At 50.0% G+C, this 21,540-nt stretch overlaps 1 protein-coding gene across 2 annotated transcripts in view; it reads left to right on the plus strand.

Moving 5' to 3' along the window:
* The first annotated feature begins 844 nt into the window (after positions 1–844).
* PLEKHM2 (pleckstrin homology and RUN domain containing M2) overlaps positions 845–21,540 on the plus strand; it is a 36,268-nt gene continuing 15,572 nt past the window's right edge. For both annotated transcript variants that reach the window (XM_037501454.2, XM_037501455.2), the window contains exon 1: positions 845–921. In XM_037501454.2, coding sequence (XP_037357351.1) covers positions 862–921 — 60 coding nt within the window. In that variant the 5' untranslated portion in view covers positions 845–861. The remainder of the gene's footprint in view (positions 922–21,540) is intronic.

Genomic DNA, 21,540 nt, shown 5'->3' on the forward strand with positions numbered 1-21,540 from the left:
GGTTCTATGGGCTGAGGGGTTCTGGGCATCCCCAGGGTCTGTGAGCTGAGGGGTCAAAGGGTCTGTGGGCTGAGGGGTCAAAGGGCCTGTGGGCTGAGGGATTGTGGGGTCCCGGGGTCTGTGAGCTGAGCAGGGTCTTGGGGGTTCTATGGGCTGAGGGGTTCTGGGTGTCCCCAGAGTCTGTGAGCTGAGGGGTCAAAGGGTCTGTGAGCTGAGGGGGGTCTTGGGGGCTCTGTGGGCTGAGGGGTTCTTGGCGTCCCAGGGTCTGTGAGCTGAGGGGTCAAAGGGCCTGTGGGCTGAGGGGTTCCAGGGTCCGGAGGCTGTGAGCTGAGGGGTCTCGGGGCTCTGTGGGTGGAAACGGCCCCGGGGTCTGCGGGCCGAGGGTTTCTGGGGCCCCGGGGCCTGCGCGTTGGGGGCGTCGCGGGGTCTGCGTTTTCCTCAGAGGCGCCGTCCCGGCGTCTGGCCCGCGGGCGCCGGGGCCGGGTCGGTGGTGAGGGGTCTGGGGCGCCGGCCCGCGGGTCCGCGGCTGCGACGGCGCGGAGGGCCGCGAGGTCCGCGGGGTCCGGGCGCGGGGGCGCGGCTGGCGTCCCCGCCCGCCCGCCGGCCGTGGCGCCGCCCCGCCTGACATCAGTTCCTGACGCCCGGGCTCCGCGCACGGCCGCGGCCTCCTTCCCGGCCGCGCTCGGGAGCCGCCGGGCCGCGGCGGAGCGAGGGCCCGGGCGAGGCAGGGCCGGGCGGCGGGCGCCGGGCCCCGCGGCCGGCACGACGGAGCCCCCGCACGGCCGGCGGCAGCGGTTGGCGACGGCCCCGGGCGCCCGGCGCGGGAAGCGGCGGCGGCGGGGCGGCGGCGCCGGCGGCGCCATGGAGCCGCGGGAGGTGAAGGACCGGATCCTGGAGAACATCTCGCTGTCGGTGAAGAAGGTGAGCGCGGCCGCCCCCCGCGGCCGCTCGCCGGGCCGGGTCCCCCGCGGCCGGGCCGGGGGCCGCCGCCGGGCCGAGGAGGGGCAGCGGCCGGCTCACGTGAGCGCCGCGGCCTCCCTGCTATTTTTAAAGAACAAAGTTGAGGTCAGCCTCCTCGGAGCTTCCAGAAGCCAGGCCGGGGCCCCTCTGGACCCGCCGGGGGCCGCTCTGGGGACCCCCACCCCCACCCCACGATAGGCGGCCGCTTCCAGATCCCCCGCCGCTGGTGACATGGCCTCAGGTCCTGGAACGTTCCCAGAATAAGCTTGGTCAAGAGTGACAGTTTTGAAGAGGCTTATTGCACAGATTTGATGGAGAACCCGGCCCAGGCACTGTAGTGTGGAGGTGACCCTGGGGACTTGGTGGCACCCCAGACACCCTGCCGCGGGCGTCCTGGCCATAGGCATCACCGTCCCAATTCCAGGTAGAAAGGGCTGTTTATGTGTGAGGAAGTCAGCTTCCCTGGACAGGGGTCCCCTGTCAGAAGGCAGAATTCCTAGTCCCAGCACACCAAGCCAGCAGGGACAGTCACTTAAGGAATAAGCTTGGGTTTCTTTTCCTAATTTGAATTCCTGTTTCACCTGATAGTCTCAGAAACTGGGTGTGGGGGGTAGGTGGGGTGGACTCATCAGATTATTTTTATTAGTTCAGGGAGTCAACGATAAGAGAAGGAATTAAATCAACCCTTACCTTCAAGTGGCAATGTTTTTAACCCCACTTAAATTCCTCAAAAGTAGCAAAAGCAAGCCATTTTACCTTTCAGAAAGATGGATGTGGCTTCAAATAGAATAGAGCCAAAATGCTCGCACTAAAATGTTCCTCTCAAGCACAACTGAAAGTGACATTGCAGACACCCAACAAGTTCTGTTTACTTCACTTTCCTAAGCTTTGCTCATGCAAAGGATTGTCGTTTTTGCTTACTCAACCAGACAGGATGAGCAAATCCTTTGTTAAAAAGCAATACATCTTTTGTAATGGAAGAGCAAGGCAAACTGCTGACCTTTCTAATCTAATCTGGACCGATTATGGTTTCAGGTAGGCCAAGTGTTTTTTCTTTGGTTTCCAACAAATGGAGAAAGTCCACGTAGAAAGGGCACAGAGGTACACACGGGCACACAGGTACACACGGGCACTCTGACATCTGTGTGAATCTCTGAAGCAGCGGCCCCTTCTGTAAATCAGGCTGCCATTTATGAAGGAGTTGGGTGTGCTTGTCAAGATTCTTATAATGGTATACCTTTGGACAAGCCCAGTTTGTTGGGCTATAGTGACAACCAAAGGCACAACTGGCATCAGGGTTGACAGTATGGACTCTAAAGCTGGCTGTCTGGTTGAATGCCCACCCTGCCAGTTAGTAACCTTGTAGCCTTAAGGGAGATTCCCTAACTTCTCCAGGCCTCTGTTTTCTAGTGTCTAAAGCAGAGCTAAAAGTAGGATGGTGAGGACTTAATGGAAGTTTGTATGCAGAGTATTTAACGTGTTGCTTGACTCAGTGTTAATAAGTTGTCTTGGTCTGTTTGGAGCGCTAGCGCAAATTGCTGTAGATTGAGTGGCTTGTAAACAGCATGAAATTATCTGTCACAATTCTGAATCCTGGAAGTCTGAGGACAGGGCGCCAACACTGAGGTCTGGTAAGAGCTGCCTTCTGTTTCAGGCTGCTCACTTCTCCCTGTGTTCTCACCTGGGGAAGGTGTGTGGGAGCAATCTGGGCTCTTTTTTAAGAAAATATTTATTTATTCATACAAGAACTGGGGTATAGGCCAGAGGTACAGGGGGCGAGAGAGGATTCACCAGAGACAGAGTGGGGAGCAGAACAGGCGCATCTACTGAAATACCCTGCTGCACTACCCCCTGCACCACCAGGGAGGCCCTCTCTGGGCTCTTTTAGTAGGGCACTAATCACATTCATGAGGGCTCCATACACATGACCTAAGCACCTCCCAAAGGCCCCCTCCAAATACCAACATATTGGGGTTAGGATGTGAATGCAGGGATTGGGGGCCAAGCATTCAGTCTATAGCATAAGTGACAGGTTCTTCTGGCAGAGCCGGCTCCACGGTTGGACAAGGTCTGAAGGTGGCTGAGTGCCTCAGCACTCAAAGATTTTATAAAACCTTTTGGACTTGTCAGCTACTTCCTTTGTAGCTGGCTTCAGAGAACTGTTATATGGTTCTTGCATTATGAAGGGCATTTGGTTTTCTGGATCAGAACATCAATTTCTAATAGGAAGTGTGTAGCTCAACTAGAGCACAAGGCATTGAGGGCTAAGATTTGTCCTTCAATACCAGCCTCACACCAAATTTGTTTATACAGCACCTTCAAAGTTGCTTTACCTCTTTTCTTCCCTCTTACTACAAGTAAAACACTCTTAATCAATCCTTTTCTAAGGGTAGTGCATGAAGAAATTGAGGTGTGTCTTTCTGCAAAAAAACCCCGATCCATTGTGAGCTATTATGTTTGCAAAGGGCATTTTAGAACTTTGTATTGAAATAGACAGTGCCTTCAAAGAGAAGGCAAGAGAATAAAAGAAATACCTAGGGCAAGGAGAAGCCCTCAGAGAAGGAGGGCTTAACCAAGACTTGACAAATTGGTAGAATTCAGAGAAAGAGAAGAAGCGGCATTCAAGTTAGAAGGAACAGCCTCAGCCCCACCCCGAAGAGGTGGATCCGTGGAAGTGGGGTCATTTAGGTGGTCTTCTGAGGACAGTAGGGAGGCAGCCCCGTCTTGAGAGTGCCTTGGGCTCTGCGGGGTGTGACAGGAGAGTGCTTTCCATGGCGGCCGCACAGCACAGTTGATGCAATGGTAGGTCTCAGAGGTACATAGAGCCAGGTCTGGTTTTGAACTTTGGGTTTGTCACAGACCATGCTGACCCTGGCAAATGACTGGTCCTCTGGTAGCCTCAGCAGTCAGCATCTACTCCTAGCATTGTAATGAGAATTAAATGACAAGATGGACACTCAAATCGCTTAGCACAATGCCTAGCGCATAATAAGGCCCGAATAAAATATTAGCCACTATCAACACTTGCAAGAATCTGTGTGAACTCTGAAGTTCCGAAGTCTTACACTACATCTCTGTTTCTTCAAGTTCAGGGTGCATCACACTTTTTCTTAGAAGGCCAGCTTGTGAACATTTTCAACGCACATGGTCTTCATTGCAACGACTCATCTGCCCTTGCAGCTCAAAAGCAACCACAGACAGTCCGTACCCGTCTGGCTGTAGCTATGGTCCATGCACGCTTGCTTACAAGGACAGCTAGAAGGTGGGAGTTGGCTCACAGCAGCCCTATGTACACACATGCAAGTGTGAAGGCCTCGCCAGGGTCGACTAGGAATCACTTTCAGAGAAATTGGTGTGACCAGCCCTATAGTTAACCAGATCTCTGTAGTAACTTGGTTTTGTTCTTTGTATCAGGCTGACGGAATAATTCTGGAAACTTGTAAATTCTTTCACCTGCCCATCTATTTGTTTGTTTGTTTGTTTTTTCAAAAATATTTACTGAGCATCTTCCTGCTGTCCTCAGCCCTGGGAGGGTAGCAGTGAGTGGGACAGGAGGTCTGCCCTCGTGGTATGGATGTTCCAGTAGAAGAGTGTTGAATTAGTACGTGAAGCAATACGAAGATGATTGAGATGTAATAAAGTGCAGGCATTAGGTAGGATACTTTGATAAATAATTGGCAGGTGAATCTACTGGGGAGGAGAGAGTCAGAGAAGTCTCAGCTCAGACAGTGATGTTGCGGCCAGCAGGAATAGGATGAGAAGAGGAGAAATTACTCTAGGAAGATGAACAGTTTTTTAAAAACACACACACAAGTAGCTCTGAATTGTACAAAATAAAAAGCAGGCAGGCCCTTCTCTGCCTCCTCTGGACCCAGTTTTACTCCATCATAAATGGAGGAAGTACAGGTATTTTAATAAAGGAACTATCTCTTGGTGGTGGTTCCTGGCTGGTGACACCCTTCTCTTTCTAGGACATTCTAGGTCTCCACCCATCTCAGTTTGGGCACTTTGGCCCTGAGTGGGGTTTAGCTGGTGGCCAGGCACACCCCGCGTTGAGCAGGGTCTCCGGCCAGGGTTGCTGACAGAGGCATGTGTTGGGCTGTTGCCCACCCAGCCTATCAGTGCAGCTGAAAAGATGGGCTTGAGTGGTGGGGTCCCCCCATTTTTCTACTCCTTCTGAGAAGCTGGATCTGCCCACACAGTAGTTCCCCCCTACCTGCGGTTGCACCTTCCACGGATTCAGTTACCTTCCCTCGACCACAGCCCGAAATGTACACAGTAGGTCATTTTTTAAAAAGATTTAGTTATTTATGCATACAAGAACTAGGATATAGGCCAGAAATGTGAGGGGTGAGAAGATTCACCAGAGACAGAGTGGGGAGCAGAACAGGTGGATCCACTGAAATATACTGCTGAGGGGAGCAGTGGGGAGACAGGAGAGGTCTGCTGTGCCAGGTGGGTCAGCTCCCTAGCCGGGGTCAACCTCTTGTTGCAGTGGCTGGCCATAGCTTGATAGCGCTTAGACTTTAATCCCTGCACCACCAGGCGGGCCCTTTGAGAGCGAGGGAGATATTCACGTAACTTTCATTATATGATATTGTTGTAATTGTTCTGTTTTATTTTTTGTTATTGTTGTGAATCTCTTACTGGGCTAATTTTTAAATTAAACTTCATCATAAATATGTAGTTTAAGGAAAAGCATAGTAAGGATGGAGTTCAGTACATCCCTAGTTTCAGGCATCCACTGGAGGTCTTGGAATGGATCCCCTGCAGACAAGGAGGGGGGAGCTACTGTACATTAAAAATGAGCCAAGACAGCTTATTTCTAGAGAGGGCTGTACAGATAGATAGATGTGAAAATCATATTGACCATGGTTTCAATCAATAGTTTTGTTCTTTCTGGCTTCACAGAAAAACTCTTTACGAGTTTAAAAAAAGTCTAAGAGTTCTGACAATCCCTAATAACCTGAGTCACCCAGGCAAAGATCTAAATGAAATAATATCTGCACACACATTTCATAAACTGAAGTGCTAAGGGTTCCTTCTCCTGGCTTCCACTTCCCTGCCTGTGTCATAACGTCAGCAATAGCTATTTCCCTGCCCCTGTCCTCCCCCAGGAGATAGGCTTTCTAGTGAGGGATATGAGGGACCCAAGGCCCTCCCCATACAGCCAACCAAGAACCACAAAAGTGCAGCTGACACCGCCCCCCCAGTGACCCCACCTAGGCCTAGCATTAGATATGCAAGGAGAAGTGATAACTGCTGTTCTAAGTCCTGCCCATTCAGTGCTAAGATACAGTTCTCCTTTTACAGAATGTCTCTCCAAAATCATGTTTCTTTCTTATTTTTTTTTTTAAAGATTTATTTATTTAAGCACTGGGTACAGTCAGAAGCGCGGGAGGGTGAGAGAATTCACCAGAGCCAGAGGGGAGAGCAGAGCAGGCAGACTGACAAAGTACACTGCTGAGGGGAGCAGCGGGCGGCAGGAGAAGTCTGCGCGCCATGTGGGACTCTCTCCCAGTGGCCGGGGATCGAACTGGTGCTGCAGAGGCTGCGGGCAGCTTCGCAGCCCAGCGCTCAACCGCTGTGCCACCAGGGAGGCCCTCTTTCTTTTTTTTTTAAAGATTTATTTAGGGCCTCCCTGGTGGCACAAGGGGTTAAGCACTGCACTACAAAGCAATCCGCACCTTCTGCAGCACAAGTTCAATCCCTGGCTGGCCAGGGAGCAACCCACATGGAGAGGCAGACCTCTCCTAACTCTCCCGCTGCTCCCCTCAGCAATGTATTTCAGTCAGTCTGCCTGTTCTTCTCCCCACTCTGTCTCTGGTGAATCCTCTCACCCCCTGCATCTCTGGCCTGTACCCCAGCTCTTGTATGCATAAATAAATCTTCAAAAAAATAAAGATTTATTTATTTATGGGGTACAAGCCAGAGGTGTGGGGGGGGGTGATGAGAGGATTCACCAGAGACAGAGTGGGAAACAGAACAGGTGGATTGCCTGAAATACACTGCTAAGGGGAGCAGCGGGTGAGTCAGGAAAGGTCTGCTGCGCCATGTGGGTAGCTCCCTGGCTGGGGATCAAACTCATGCTTCAGTGGCTGCGGATAGCTTCATAGTACTGCGTCCTAACCCCTTGCACCACCAGGGAGGCCCACCAATGTCAGGTTTCTGTTTGAAGTATTGTGACACTGTGTCCTTGCTGTCCCATCGCAAAACACCGGGGCCTTCACTTGTTGCAGGGCTTGGCTCTAGCATTGGGTCCATCCAGTTTGAAGGCCCTGCTTGGTGATTGGAGACCAGGCAGAGACTTACCTGCGTGGGGGGACACAGGTCACCATCTGGCAGTGGCAGGCTCACTGTTCAGTCGGCGCAGCTACCACCTTCTCAGTGGTCACTTGGTAGTTTCAGGGCAGTGCCAGTTCCCTCAGCTCATCCAGCTTGAGCCCCTTGTGAAAAGAAATTTCCAGCAAAATGGGCAGTCTGCTGCTAGCTGACTGAGATATTCTGTCTGAAGACTAAAGTTGAGTAAGGGGAGGGGTGGTCAGGACATGTTCCAACATGGAAGTTCAGGAGCTGGCATTCAGAGTGGATGTTGGAAAGGGTTGGCAAACGTAGGCATGGAGGGGCCCTAGGGCGGGCGAATCTTCCCCCTCGAGCCTTCAGTGGTCATCTGAGGAGTCAGGTCTGGCTTCGGGACTCACCACAATGACCAGGGGATGGCGCTGCAGAAGCCGGTAGTGCCCCTGTGTCCGGGAAACCAGTGCTGCTTCTCTCCCTTCTAACACAAAGCTCTCCTGGGGGCCTCGCTGCTGCAGAAGCAGGTTTCTCAGCTGGGGACCTGGAAGGCCACAGGGCACTGTGGCGTGTGCAGCTGAGTCCAGAGCGCTCCTCCTTGGAGCAGGAACTGTCCTTTCCAGCCTTGTCTTCTCTGTCCTCCTGAGGCTGCTTAGGGTTCCTCCTGGAACTCTGAGGCGGGAGAATAAGCTCGGTTTCTGGGAGAGTCCATTTGGCGGGGCCTAAAAGTAGAAGCCATTGATCTGTTGGTTATTATAACCCACGGGGGCCGGAGAGCATCTAGCATCAGCAGCAGAGCAGTTGGCCTTGCACACACACACGTCTCCCCTGCTTTAAAATTTGTGCTTGTAGCTTATCATTGCTCCTTTTGCTGATGGGTGTTTATAAACATGATAGAAATATATAAGGAAAAAGGTTTTTTTATAATTTTTTTTAAAGATTCATTTATTTTTATACAAGAACTGGGGTACAGGTCAGAGGCTCGGGAGGGTGAGAGGAGTCACCAGAGACAGAGCAGAACAGGCAGACAGACCAAAGGCACTGCTGAGGGGAGCAGCAGGCGAGGCAGGAGAGGTCTGCCGCACCATGTGGGTTTCTCCCTGGCCGGCCGGAAATCGAACCCCTGCTGCAGAGGCTGTGGACAGTTTCACAGCGCTGCGCTCAACCCGCTACACTCCACTCGCTGTGCTCAACCCGCTGTGCCACCGGGGAGGCCCAGGAAGAAAGTATTCATTTCCTATAATCTCCCCTCTCCCCTGGATGAAACCCAGTAACACAGGAGAACAAGGAAGGGACTGGAAATCCACAAACAGCATTGTTGTAAGCAGGTGCCTTCTCTGTTCACAGTTGCCCCCAAGTTCTTTATTTTCGGTGTTACAGACTGTTGGGGCATAAAGTGTCCTAACCCACCTGAGAGGAAGGGGAGCAGTGATATTGGGGGACCCTTGCATCTGATGTCTGCAGCACCTGCTGTGTGCTCCCGCTTTCTTGGTCAAGCTCCCCGCAAACTTGCGGGATGGGTGGTGATACTCGAAGGAAAATAGTTACTCCCAGTTAGGGGAGTAACTGGCTGGGTTATAACGCTCATAGGGCCAGAGCTGGCTCAGAACATTTTTCTGCCTCTCTCTCCTTCCATTTCTCTGAGTCTTTTCCATCTTCGAGATGTCTGTCTTACCCTAACAAATAATCTTCCCCCACAGGTCAGCCCTATAGGTGGGCCATCCTCCAGAAAACCACCTGTTCATTTAACAAATATTTGTTGAGTGACTGTTAGATGCTGAGCATTCTTCTAGTGTTGGAAACAGCAGTGAACAAAGCCCACCACGCCCTGCCCCACGGGGCTTAGACTCTGGAAGAGGCGGCGGACTGTAAACAAACCACAGTGGACCCCAGCCTGCCCTGCTGTCCTCAGTGACCAGGAGTCGTGGTGATCCTTGCAGTTAGTGCTTGCCATGCCCCCCGGCACTGGATATGCGTTTTCAGTCTCTAAAGTCTCTGTACTTACTGCTCAGGCCTTGCGACAGGCAAGTGTCCTCCCAACCTGATGTGTGACTTAGTGACTCAATGACCGTGTTCCTTAGCAGCAAAACAGTTGTCTGGGAGAAAGTGAGCAGAGTTGGGGGATCTGCTCATGGTTTGTGGGCTCTTCACCTGTGTACTGACAATTGCAAGACAGCGCAATCTCAGGGTGCAACAACAGTGGGGTGTATTTACCAAGAGGGATTTCGGGATAAGAGTTCCTAAGGCCACAAATGGCTGGGTGCCCTGCCCCAGGTAGTGTCCAGTAGTCCAAACCAAAAGCTGCTCATGCAAGATAGCATTGTCCCTTGGAAGGGGCCCTGGAACTGAGGGCACACCGGCAAGCAGTGGGCCAGGACCCAGCCAACCCGTGGCAGCTGGGGTGGGCACCAGTGGCACTCCTGAGGCCCCACCACAGGAGCATCTTTCCTGAAGCCGAATTCAGTTCCCCGACCTGAGGTCTATCTCCTAAAGCCTCTTCCAAGCTGAGTCAAACCTTCTCCCATCTAGCTGTCCTCCAAGTCAGCTGCAGCCTCCCCAACCAATTAAAGCCACACCAAACCGAGCGAAGCCTCTCCTCTCCAGCGGGCTCCAAGCAGCATCTCTCCCAGGCACCTTTTCCCCAACAACCTCAAACCTTTCCTAAGGCTCTGCTTACATCCCCCTTCAGGGTAACTGCCTTTCCAATCTGATCTGTCTGTTTCCAAGACTTAATTGGTACTGCTACCTCATTGGTGTCGGTGGGAGCTTTGTCTTGGTTCATTTTCAAAACCAGCTCAGGATTCACAACCAAAACCCCAGCAGTGCGCCCAACCTGCCCTCCACCATCTCGAGCAGGAGCCAGGCAGGTGAGCTCTGCTGGGTCTGAATGGCACCAGGTTCAGACCTGACACACCTGTCTCCAAAACAGCCATCGATTCTTTCCCTCTCTTTTTTTTCAAAGGTTTATTTATTTATGCATACAAGAACTGGGGTGTAGGCCAGAGGTGCGGGCGTGAGAGAGGATTCACCAGAGACAGAGTGGAGAGCAGAACAGACGGATCTATTGAAATACACTGCTGAGGGGAGCACGGGGCAGACAAGAGAGGTCTACTGCACCATGTGGGTCATCTCCCTGGCTGGGAATCGAACTCATGAGGCAGTGCCTAGCAACAGATTGATAGCGCTGAGACTTAGCCACTGCGCCACCAGGGAGGCCCCGGTGTCTCTCTTTTTTTATCCTTAATGCCAGCTTTCCTCACCTGCTGAGCATGTGAGCAGTACACACCAAGCCAGAATCTCAGGTCGTAGTTGTGGCTGATCAGCTTCATAAGGTCTGCTGCACCATGTGGGTAGCTTCCTGGCCAGGGATCAACTTGTGCTGCAGTGGCTGCGGATAGCTTCATAGTGCTGAGCCTTAATCCCTTGCGCCACCAGGAAGTGATTCATTTTCTTTTCTCTTTTTTCCCCGTAAAACCCAAACTTGGGGCCTCCCCTGGTGGCGCAGCGGTTGAGCGCTGGGCTGTGAAGCTGCCCGCAGCCTCTGCAGTGCTGGTTCGATCCCCGGCCACTGGGAGAGAGTCCCACATGGCGCGCAGACCTCTCCTGCCGCCCGCTGCTCCCCTCAGCAGTGTACTTCGGTCCTTCTGCCTGCTCTGCTCTCCCCTCTGGCTCTGGTGAATTCTCTCACACCTCCCGCACTTCTGACTGTACCTGGTGCTTGTATAAATAAATAAATAAATCTTAAAAAAATAAAAGAACAAAGGGATCTCCTATTAGATTCCCTTTAAAAAAAAATAAAACCCAAACTTGGGTGACCATCAAGCCCTGCAGCCATGGCGTAGCCCCAGCCGATGCAGCCCAGCTGGGGGCAGCTGTTCATGGGTGGGAGGAGCACTCATGAGGTCATGCTGTAGATACAGCAGAGGAAAAGGGAAGTGAAAGATGACACAGAGCCAGTGGAGGCTCCAGGCTTCCAAGGCTGGTCAGATGAGGTTTTGAAAAACTCCCTCTTCCTACCCCAGCGCCGCACACATCGAGTGTGGTGCCCTCAGAAAACAGGCAGGGGGGCCTCCCCGGTGGCGCAGCGGTTGAGCGCTGGGTTGCAAAGCTGCCCGCGGCCTCTGCGGTGCCGGTTCGATCCCCGGCTGCTCCCCGGCCACCGGAGGAGGGTCCCACATGGCGCGCAGACCTCTCCTGCCGCCCGCTGCTCCCCTCAGCAGTGTACTTCAGTCCTTCTGCCTGCTCTGCTCCCCGCTCTGGCTCTGGTGAATCCACCCTCCCGCGCTTCTGACTGTACCCAGTGCATGTATAAACAAAAAACAAACAAACAAACAAATAAATAAAAACATGCCTCTATAAAAAAAAAAAAAAAGAAAACAGGCAGGGTTTCTGCCAGCTCTTCCTCCACCGCAGCAGTGAAAGAATGGAGTAGAGGCACGTGTGCCTCTCGTCCTTGCAGCCATGGGTTGAGTTCTAGGCCTCTGGTGTTTGCCTGGCCACTCTCGGCAGAGCCTCTGTTTCCCCCCGACTTGGAACAGAGTGCTTAGTAGCTCCATGTGCTGAGTTCAGGGGCAGAGTAACCATATCCTGGGGCTGGGAGGCTTCCCTTTGAGGAAGGAGAAGCTCTTAGCTGCTTTTGGAAACCCTTTTGTGTCAAGTAACCCAAGAGATCTGTCCCCACCTCAGCTAGTCCCCGTCTGCTACAGTTGTTCCAGCACCCAGAGCAAGCATAAAGAAATGAAATCCACAGATATTTCAAGTGCATGCTTCCCCCCACATATCTTGCAACAGAGCTGCCAGTGAGGAGAGTCAGCCAACCTCCAGCAAAGGGGCTAATGAGCAGCAATTTGGGAGGTGAGAGAGAAGCTGTATAATTGGGAGTATCAGTGGCAAATGGATGGTTAAGAAGCATGAATTCCATCCCACCTGCTTAAAGAACAGTGGTAAACTAGTACATGCCCTTTATGTGGGGTGCCGCCCAGCTGCCCAAGCCCCCCTGGGCAGTCGGTAGCTGAGGACAGCATTCCCGGCTCCCATCAAACACCACGGTGATGGCTTCTGAATCACAGGCTCTCTGATTGGTTCTTTCACAGAGGTGACTGGAGGGTTCCTAATCCAGGAGTCCACTATTCTTGCTTGTCACTAGGAGTGAAATCTTTTCCAGGCTAAGGAAGGGCAGAATCTCAGGTCAGGGATTTTTTAAGTTAGGAGAGCATCCCAGAAGCGCTATAGTTGCCTGGGGTAGACAGGCCTGAGTCTGTTGACATGACCGTGTCAGCTCGGCGGAAGCCACTGGGACTTGAGAGGCAGCCTCAGGGGTTGGGTGCTCCTCAGGGCCCTGCAGCTCCGGGTGGCTCCGGGTTTGAGCTGAGCTCGTATAACCATGGCCGCCCTTGATTTCCTTTTTAAAGAGGTGATCTGAGGTCAGGTGGTATCCTTCCTTCAGTTGGGGTCTTTTCTGCTTCTGGATTTCTACCTCCTCGACCTGGACTGCTGTTCTAAACATTCATCCTCTGAACACCCTTGGTCTCCATGGAGCGATGGGGCGGCTGCTGTTACCTGGCGACCTCCTCCCTGGGCAACGAGGAGAGCGGGTTTCTACAGAGCAGAGCCCACAGGCCTGTTCTCTCTGCATGCCCAGCTGGAATGGGGCAGGCCCAGCAATGTGCCCTGCAGTGCCCAGGCGAGTCAGACAGGCACATTTTCAAGCCCATCTGTCCAGCCTGGCAGACTCTCCTGCCATTGTTGGCACAGGGGTTTTTATCCTACTCTGTAAATAGAGGCATGGGGAACTGCCTCCAATAACTTTCCCCTTCTCCCCCCACCTGTGAGGGGCCTGTCAGTAGTGACCAAATTAGATTCCAGGTTTCCCATCTGCTGGGCAGCTTCACAGAGCCCCACTTTGGTCTTGGGAGAATGAAAGGAGACCCAGGGCTTCCCTGGTGGAGCATGGTGTTGAGATGCAACCTAAGAAGCTGTCTGCAGCCTCTGCAGCATGAGTTCGATCCCCTGGCCGGCCAGGGAGCTACCCACATGGCACAGCACACCTCTCCTGTCTCACCTGCTGCTCCCCTCAGCAGTGTATTTCGGTCAGTCTGCCTGTTCTGTTCCCCACTCTGTCTCTGGTGAATCCTCTCACCCCCTGCACGTCTGGCCTGTACCCCAGCTCTTATATGCATAAATAAATAAATAGGAAGGAAGGAAGGAAGGAAGGAAGGAAGGAAGGAAGGAAGGAAGGAAGGAAGGAAGGAAGGAAGGAAGGAAGGAAGGCAGGCAGGAAGGCAGGCAGGAAGGCATGACCATCTTATTTGAATTTGACCATTTATAACCCTCCACGGCTCTCTTTGAGTTACCCATCATGGACCAGTAATGCTGGAGGATTTCTTGCAACCACAGAACTACAACTCGTTTCATGGCTGGGTATATGCAAGAGACAAGTGAGACAGGGGGCTGGGGCGGCTCAGCAGAGTGGACCAACCCTGATGGAAATGCTCTGAGTCGGGCATTGCTCACTCGCTGGGGTGTGCCACCCACACTGGCCCGCAGCCACAGGGAATGGTGCGATCTGGTGCTGGCCAGTCTTCCCAGAGCACTGGGCAGGGAGCAGCAACCTTCTGCAGCCTTGATATGCTGGGGTGGGCCAAGTTCAGCTCTTCCTGGCCCTGGGGCCAGTGCACCCAGGGGATCTGGAGCAGGAAAAACAGTTTAACCAGCTCAGAGTGTGGTCTGGAACATGCTTTTGAGAATGTTTTGAACATGCTCTCTTCTAAGGGAGAATAGCATACTAATGCCCCAAGTATAGCTCTTAGCATCTCAAGAACTATCTTATGTCAACTGTGCTCTATCTATGTCACTCTGTGTTATCTTAAAGCAGATCCCAGACATCCATAAATCTTTCAGTATATGTTGCTCAAAGATGAGGGTTCTTCCTTTTCTCACATAACCCGATACCACCATCACACTTTAATTTTCCCTTAATGTCATCAAATGTCTACTAAGTTTTCAAGTTCTAATTAATTTCATCAATGTCATTTTTTAAAAAAATACCTTGCTTGCTTGAAACAGGATCTAAATAAGCTTCCACTCTTCTGGACTAACTCCTACCTGTCTGTAATCCCAAAGGACCTGGTCCAATCCCACAGGTTCACATGCTATTTATAGGCTGATGGTGCTTACCTCATCATGCACTGTAGACCCATTCCTATAGCTGCCTCCTCAGCATCGCCACTGAGACATCCAATAAGAATTTGGGACTTTGGGCCTCCCTGGTGGTGCAAGGAGTTAAGTAAGTCTCAGCACTATGAAGCTATCTGTAGCTACTGCAGAATGAGCTCCATCCCCTGCCAGGGAGTTGACCCACAGGGCACAGCAGACCTCTCCTGTCTCGCCCGCTGCTCCCCTCAGCGGTGTATTTCAGTAGATCCACCTGTTCTGCTTCCTGCTCTGTCTTGGTTGAATCTTCCCACCACCCCCTGCACCTCTGGCCTATACCTCAGCTCTTGTATGCATAAATAAGTAAAATAAATCTTAAAAAAAAGTAAGAATTCAGAACTCCTCATGGCAGAACCCTGCTTGAACTGAAAACAGCACCACTGTACAGTTGCTCAGACCAAAAGCTTTAGGAAGCATCCTCTGCACCTTCCTTTTTCTCATACCCACCTAGACAGCACCCATCAGCCTAATCCCTAGGGTACCATCTTCAGAAGAGATTGTGAATCTGACCCTATCTTACGTCCACCACTGCCGTCAGCACTCACCTTCTATTACCTCCCATGCACATTGGTGATAGCCCCCAACTAGTCTCTGCATCCCTCTTGGCCTTCACAGTCTGTTTATACACTACACAGAGGCTATAGCAGCCTGGTCACATATGCTGGATGATGTTACTTCTCTGTTTTCAGCCTTCCAATAACTTCTTATTAAACCGGTATGAAATACAAAGTTGTTACCATGGCCCATACAGCTGCACATCATGGGCTCTTGGCTGCCCTCTGACCTCATCTCATACCACTCGCATCCTCGCTCTCTGAGCTCTGGCCACACTGGGCTCCTTACCGTTGCCTGTGCCTCAGGACCTTTGCACCTGCTGTCCTAGAATATTCTTTCTCCTAGATAGCTCCATAGTCATTTCTTCAGCGAGATCTTCTCTGACGCCATATTTATAACAGGCTCTCTGTACTCTGCTTTGTTTTCCTAGCATTTTTATTTTCTGATACTGTATTATATGTCTGTATGTGGCTTATCTCTACTATCAGAATGTGAGTTTTATAAGATAAAGACTTTGTAGACTTCTGTATAAGAATAATATCTGATAACTATAGTAGCTGCTCAGTAAATATTTGTTGAACTTTTATCAGTTTTCAAGACTTGAGCTTCCCCTTCTCACCACTGCTGAACTGAACTTTGGGCAAGAGACAGCTGCCAGCCCAGCCTGTCACTTGTCCCTCTGCTCAAGCCTCTAGACCAAGGTCAGCAAACTTTTTCTGTTAAGGGTCAAACAGTCACTATTTCTGGCTCTACAGGCCAGACTGTGTTATATCACATGTACTCAACTCTGCCCTCATAACACAAAAGCAGCTGGAGAGAATACAAAACAATGGGCTGTGGGCTGTGTTCCAATAAAACTTTATTGACAAAAATAGGAGATAGACCCATTGGCCATAGTTTGCCAGCCCCTGCTGTAGACGCCTCTTAACTGTGAAATTCTCTGCCTTTCCCCCAAATCTGCTTGGACAGAAAGGAAACATTCAGAACTACTTGGCAGAGCAGCAGCATGAATTTCTTCCCAGAAGTAGGAAAGCTCCTCCTCAAGCAGCTGTGGCTGGTGTTAACCAAACAATGCATTTCCTCATTCTCCCAGCGAAGCCAGTGTCCGAGAGATGGAGAAAGTGATAGGCGAGCTTTCTTCTTAAAGAAGCCGTGCTGTCTTTCTCCTGTCTTTCTCCTCGGTCCATCGTCCAAAAAGCAGAGCTGCAGAACACACTGAGCTCATACTCACCACAGGCTTTTCCATTCTTGTGACTCTATTTTCTCTTTCTTGAATTCGCCTACAACATATTAGAAGGGGATTAAATATAGTATAACATTATGCATATATAACATACATTATTCATTCAGAGCTCTTTTACCCAGGTTAGATAAAAAAAAAACATGGGGTTAAAATTGGGCTCTGAGCCTCCCTGGTGGCTCAGGATTGGAAGTCTCAGCACGATTACTGCCAGCCACTGCAGCATGAGTTCGATCCCCAGCCAGAGAGCTGACCCACATGGCGCAGCAGACCTCTCCTGTCTTGCCTGCTGCTCTCCTCAGCAATGTATTTCAGTAGATCTGCCTGTTCTTTTTTTTTTTTTTTAAGATTTATTTATTTATGCATACAAGAGCTGGGGTACAGGCCAGAGATATGGGGGGTGAGAGGATTCACCAGAGACAGAGTGGGGAACAAAACAGGCAGACTGACCGAAATACACTGCAGAGGGGAGCAGTGAGCAAGACAGGAGAGTTCTGTTTCGCCATGTGGGTTGCTCCCTGGCCGGCCGGGGATCAAACTTGTGCTGCAGAGGCTGCGGATTGCTTCACAGTGTGTTGCTTTACCCCTTGCGCCACCAGGGAGGCCCAGATCTGCCTGTTCTGCTCCCCACTCTGTCTCTGGTAAATCCTCTCACCCCTCGCACCTCTGACCTATACCCTAGTTCTTGTATGCATAAATAAATAAAAATAAATCTTTTAAAAAAATAAATAAAATTGGACTCTGCTGCTTAATAGCTGAGACCTCCTTTATGGAGTTGCTGTAATGATTCATTTAAACCATGTTCATGAGGTGTGTCATCAGCATCATCAGCATCATCCTCATAGCTGCTAATATTTACTGTTTCTGAAGGAAATGCAGCGTAAGTGTTCTCTGGACCCTCACAACACCTATAAGAAAAGTTCTATGACTAAGCTCATTTTACAGATGAGAAGACTGAGTCAAAAGAGGTTAAGTAACTTACTCACGGTCACACAGTGAGTCTGCCACATTCAAATCCAAGTTGTCTGATCCCAGAATCCACACTCGTAACCATTCTGTACCTTCCCAGTGCGTATAGTACGTGCTCAGTAAATGAAGGCTCTAAGTATAGACAGTATTATCTCCACCAGCACGTGTTACATGTAACTGAAGAGTAATTTGGGATGAAGGCGCGCAATTGTGCATCCAGACTGAATGATATTAATTATGCCCATTCCGTTCATTCTGTTGTTCGGGGGCCCTCACCATGTTTGCTTTCCTCCCACTCCCCACTGTACCAGAGCCTGCTGATCTCATGTGCGCAGTAAATAGCTGCTGGCCACTTCTTGTCCACAGCAAAGGGACCATAGCTCTGCTGTTTGCCTTTGCATCATGCTTCACTGACCAACTCCCAAAGTACAATCTCAGTCTGCTGAGATAACTCAGAAAGTTCTGTCATTGACTCAGTCATCTTCCTGCTGCTCTCAAGAACTGTGCTGGCTGGTAGCATTGATTCAGGATCTCCTGGTCCCCTGAGATAATGGGACATATTCACCTACGTTCTGTAAGAGTGGTTAGGGAATAGGGTTGGGGCCACCTGCTAGTGTCCTAGGGAACAGAACCTTCATTCTTGAGAGCAGATGCATCCCTGTGTTTTTGCACCAGCCCTGGTGTTCAGCCAAGTGCAGTGTCATTAGTTTGACTAAGAATATTCCTAGTAGTCTTGGCTAGTGTTTATTGAGCACTTGCCGCTTCCTTGGACCTGTAGGTCCTGAAAGTATGCCTTTTGCTTACTTTATAGCATTTGATCCCTCAACCAGGCCTGTCTATTGGAACTTTTTGTGGTGATGGAAATGTTTTACATCTGCACTGCCTATTACAGTATCCACTGGCCACTGTGGTTATTGAAAACATCACATGTGGCCAATGCAACTGAAGGGACTGAATTTTTTATTTTGTTTAAAGTAAATTGGATTAATTTGAATGGAAATGGTCACATATACCCAGTGGCTCAGCTGTAAACAGTCCTTTTAACCCACTTTACAGATGAGAAAACATGGGAGCTGGAGGATTAAGTAATTTGCCAAAGGAGCCCGAGTCTATAGTAGCAAAGGCAGATGCTGGACGCTGCTTCCTGCCCATGTGACACGCTCCTCACCACCACGTACTCTCTGTTGGACTTTTAGCAGAAACTGTTTCCTGTTTGCACATTGTTCCCTAACTTATAACACCATCTATACAACCCTCCTTGAAATTAACATACAAGATCTAGCTGAAGAAAACTGTATAACCAAAGGCTGTTAAAGAAGATCTATATAAATGGGGAAGCAGGGGAGCCTCCATCTTTCTGGATAGGAAAACTCAGTTTTGCAAAGATATCATTTTCCCCCCCCCAATAATCTCTGGATTTAGTAAAATTCTACTCCAAATCTGATTGAAATGACATTTGATTCCAAAAGAATATTCCAGAATAATCAAAACAGTTTAGTTAATGAATAGTAGGGGATGGGATAGATTTGTTCTGCCCATATGAAAATAATGAATTAAGGGCCTCCCCGGTGGTGCAGCGGTTGAGTGCTGGGTTGCAAAGCTGCCCGCGGCCTCTGCAGCGCCGGTTCCATCCCCGGCTGCTCCCCGGCCACCACAGGAGGGTCCCACATGGCGCGCAGACCTCTCCTGCCACCTACTGCTCCCCTCAGCAGTGTACTTTGGTCCTTCTGCCTGCTCTGCTCCCCGCTCTGGCTCTGGTGAATTCTCTCACCCTCCCGCGCTTCTGACTGTACCCAGTGCGTGTATAAACAAAACAAACAAACAAACAAATAAATAAATAAATAAAGCATGCCTCTATAAAAAAAAAATAATTAAAAAAAAATAATGAATTAAAGTGAAAATGATTAAAAGGACACTGGCACAGGAAAAAATAAAATCATCTAGAAAGGTGGCATTAAATCACAGATCTGCAAAAGATCATTAATCAGTGTGGGAAATGGGTTATCCATCCAGAGAATAATAAAGCTGGATCCTTACCTCATGCTACATATAAAGATCTAAACATTTAAAAAGAAACCAAAAAACACCTGAGACTATAGGAGGATAGAGTTACTTTAGTAATACTAGACTGGGAAAAATGGGAAACTATGCAGAGAAATTTTGACAGATTTAAATTAACTATAGGGCCTCCCCGGTGGCACAGGGAGTTAAGCACCACACTATAAGGCAGTCTTCAGCCTCTGCATCACGAGTTCGATCCCTGGCCAGCCAGAGAGCAACCCACATGGCGCAGCAGACCTCTCCTGACTCGCCCGCTGCTCCCCTCAGCAGTGGACTTTGGTCAATCTGCCTGTTGTGCTCCCCACTCTGTCTCTGGTGAGTCCTCTCACCCCCCGCCCCGCATCTCTGGCCTGTACTCCAGCTCTTGTATGCATAAAGAAATAAATCTTTAGGGCCTCCCCGGTGGCACAGCGGTTGAGCGCTGGGTTGCGAAGCTGCCCGCAGCCACTGCGGCGCCGGTTCGATCCCCGGCTGCTCCCCAGCCACCGGAGGAGGGTCCCATATGGCGCGCAGACCTCTCCTGCCGCCCGCTGCTCCCCTCAGCAGTGTACCTCGGTCCTTCTGCCTGCTCTGCTCCCCGCTCTGGCTCTGGTGAATTCTCTCACCCTCCCGCGCTTCTGACTGTACCCAGTGCATGTATAAACAAAAACAAACAAACAAAATAAATAAATAAATAAAACATGCCTCTATAAAATTAAAAAAAAAAAAAAAAAAAGAAATAAATCTTTAAAAATAAATTAATTCATTAATTCATTAACTACACAAGAATAACAGTTTCTCAATAGAAAAAAAAAATGCTGTAAGCAAAATTGAAAGGTCAGTCGATTCTGAGCAGAAACTTAGCAACTAACAGTTAAATCCTAAGGATCAAATCGCTGCAGCAGATCAATAAGACAGAGACAAGCAGCCAGGGTCTGTTCAGCTGCATTAGTGATCAGAGAAGTACAGTTTCAAACAATTAGGTACTATTTTTCACCATTTGAACTAGCAAGTTAATTTCAGTGACTACATCCAGTGTTGACCAGCGTGATAGGCATATAAATCAGTCCAACATTTTAGAAAGACAAGTGGCCTAGCCAAGTCGTAAATATTCATGTCCCTTGGCCCTGCACTCCTCCCTAAGTGATCCTGTACACGGCACCCATGGGTGCTCAGTGTGATATTATGTGTGAGATCAAAGAACTGGAGACAACAGTCCATCTAATGGGGCTGGGGTTGAAGTGTGGGGTAGCACATTCTAGAACACAATGTGGCTATGGAAGAGAATACAGTGGATCTGTGTGTAATGACATGGAAATATACACTTGATGCATTGTTGAGTTAAGGGAAAAAGCAAGTTTTAGAATAATTAGGGCAGCCATAATCCTGTTTCACTTTTCTTGAATATGCAGGAAATGCCTGGGGGATTCACACACACGCCGCTGTAGGGGACAGGCAAGCAGGAGGTCTTTATACACATTTCCACTTTGCTTGCCTTTTTATGACGAGCAAATGTTAGGGATACTTTTTTTTTTTAACGGTATCTTGATCTGAGAAAGGAGCCTGGTTCTAGCGTGGCTCCCTCACTTAGCTAAAATCATAGTAAAGGACTCCAATCTATTGACTTTAGCCGCCTGCCTTGTTTAAAAATAAATAAATAAAAATGTTATGGCTGGTGTGGCTAGACTTATAATCAAGAAAATGAAAAGCGTCTTGCTTTTTTAATAAAGGAGACTAGTTCGAGAGAGGTCTTTCCAGCTCTGACATGGAAGACATTGATCTCAGAGTCACTTGGGCTTGAAATTTTTTAAAATTTAAAAGCTGACCCCGCTGCTGTAGTGCTCAGTTCTAAGACAGGCAGGATGCTTTCAGCCATGGCTGAGAGGGCCTTGTGCCATGTTCACAGGCTTGTTGCTCTTGTTTTTGGTCTGGAACCTTTCCTTCTGGGGCTCTTTTTTGTCTGCCTCCTGGAGGGAGGGCAGACCCCACAGCCCTGAGGTCGCTGTTGCCTGCGGGGCTGCTGGACTTGCTCTGGGACCCAGAGAAGAGGCAATTTGTGCTGTGGGGGCTGAATGGCTGGCTTCAGGCCGAGAGCGCATACTCTTTGGTGTGGTTGATGCGTCTTATCTACTGCCACCGTCCCTACCGCTGCTTCCAGAAAGCTCTTCAGAGCATGTTTGCATGTTTGCCCAGTGCCAGAAACTTAAACCTGAACCCATGTACAGGGACAAGCATGCTTTTTTGTGTGTTCTTCCCCCTTCTGGCCATTA

The sequence above is a fragment of the Talpa occidentalis genome, unplaced genomic scaffold (genome assembly GCF_014898055.3).
Source record: "Talpa occidentalis isolate TD23 unplaced genomic scaffold, MPIMG_talOcc4v2.1 talOcc4.9, whole genome shotgun sequence".
In the NCBI taxonomy this organism is placed as follows: domain Eukaryota; kingdom Metazoa; phylum Chordata; class Mammalia; order Eulipotyphla; family Talpidae; genus Talpa; species Talpa occidentalis.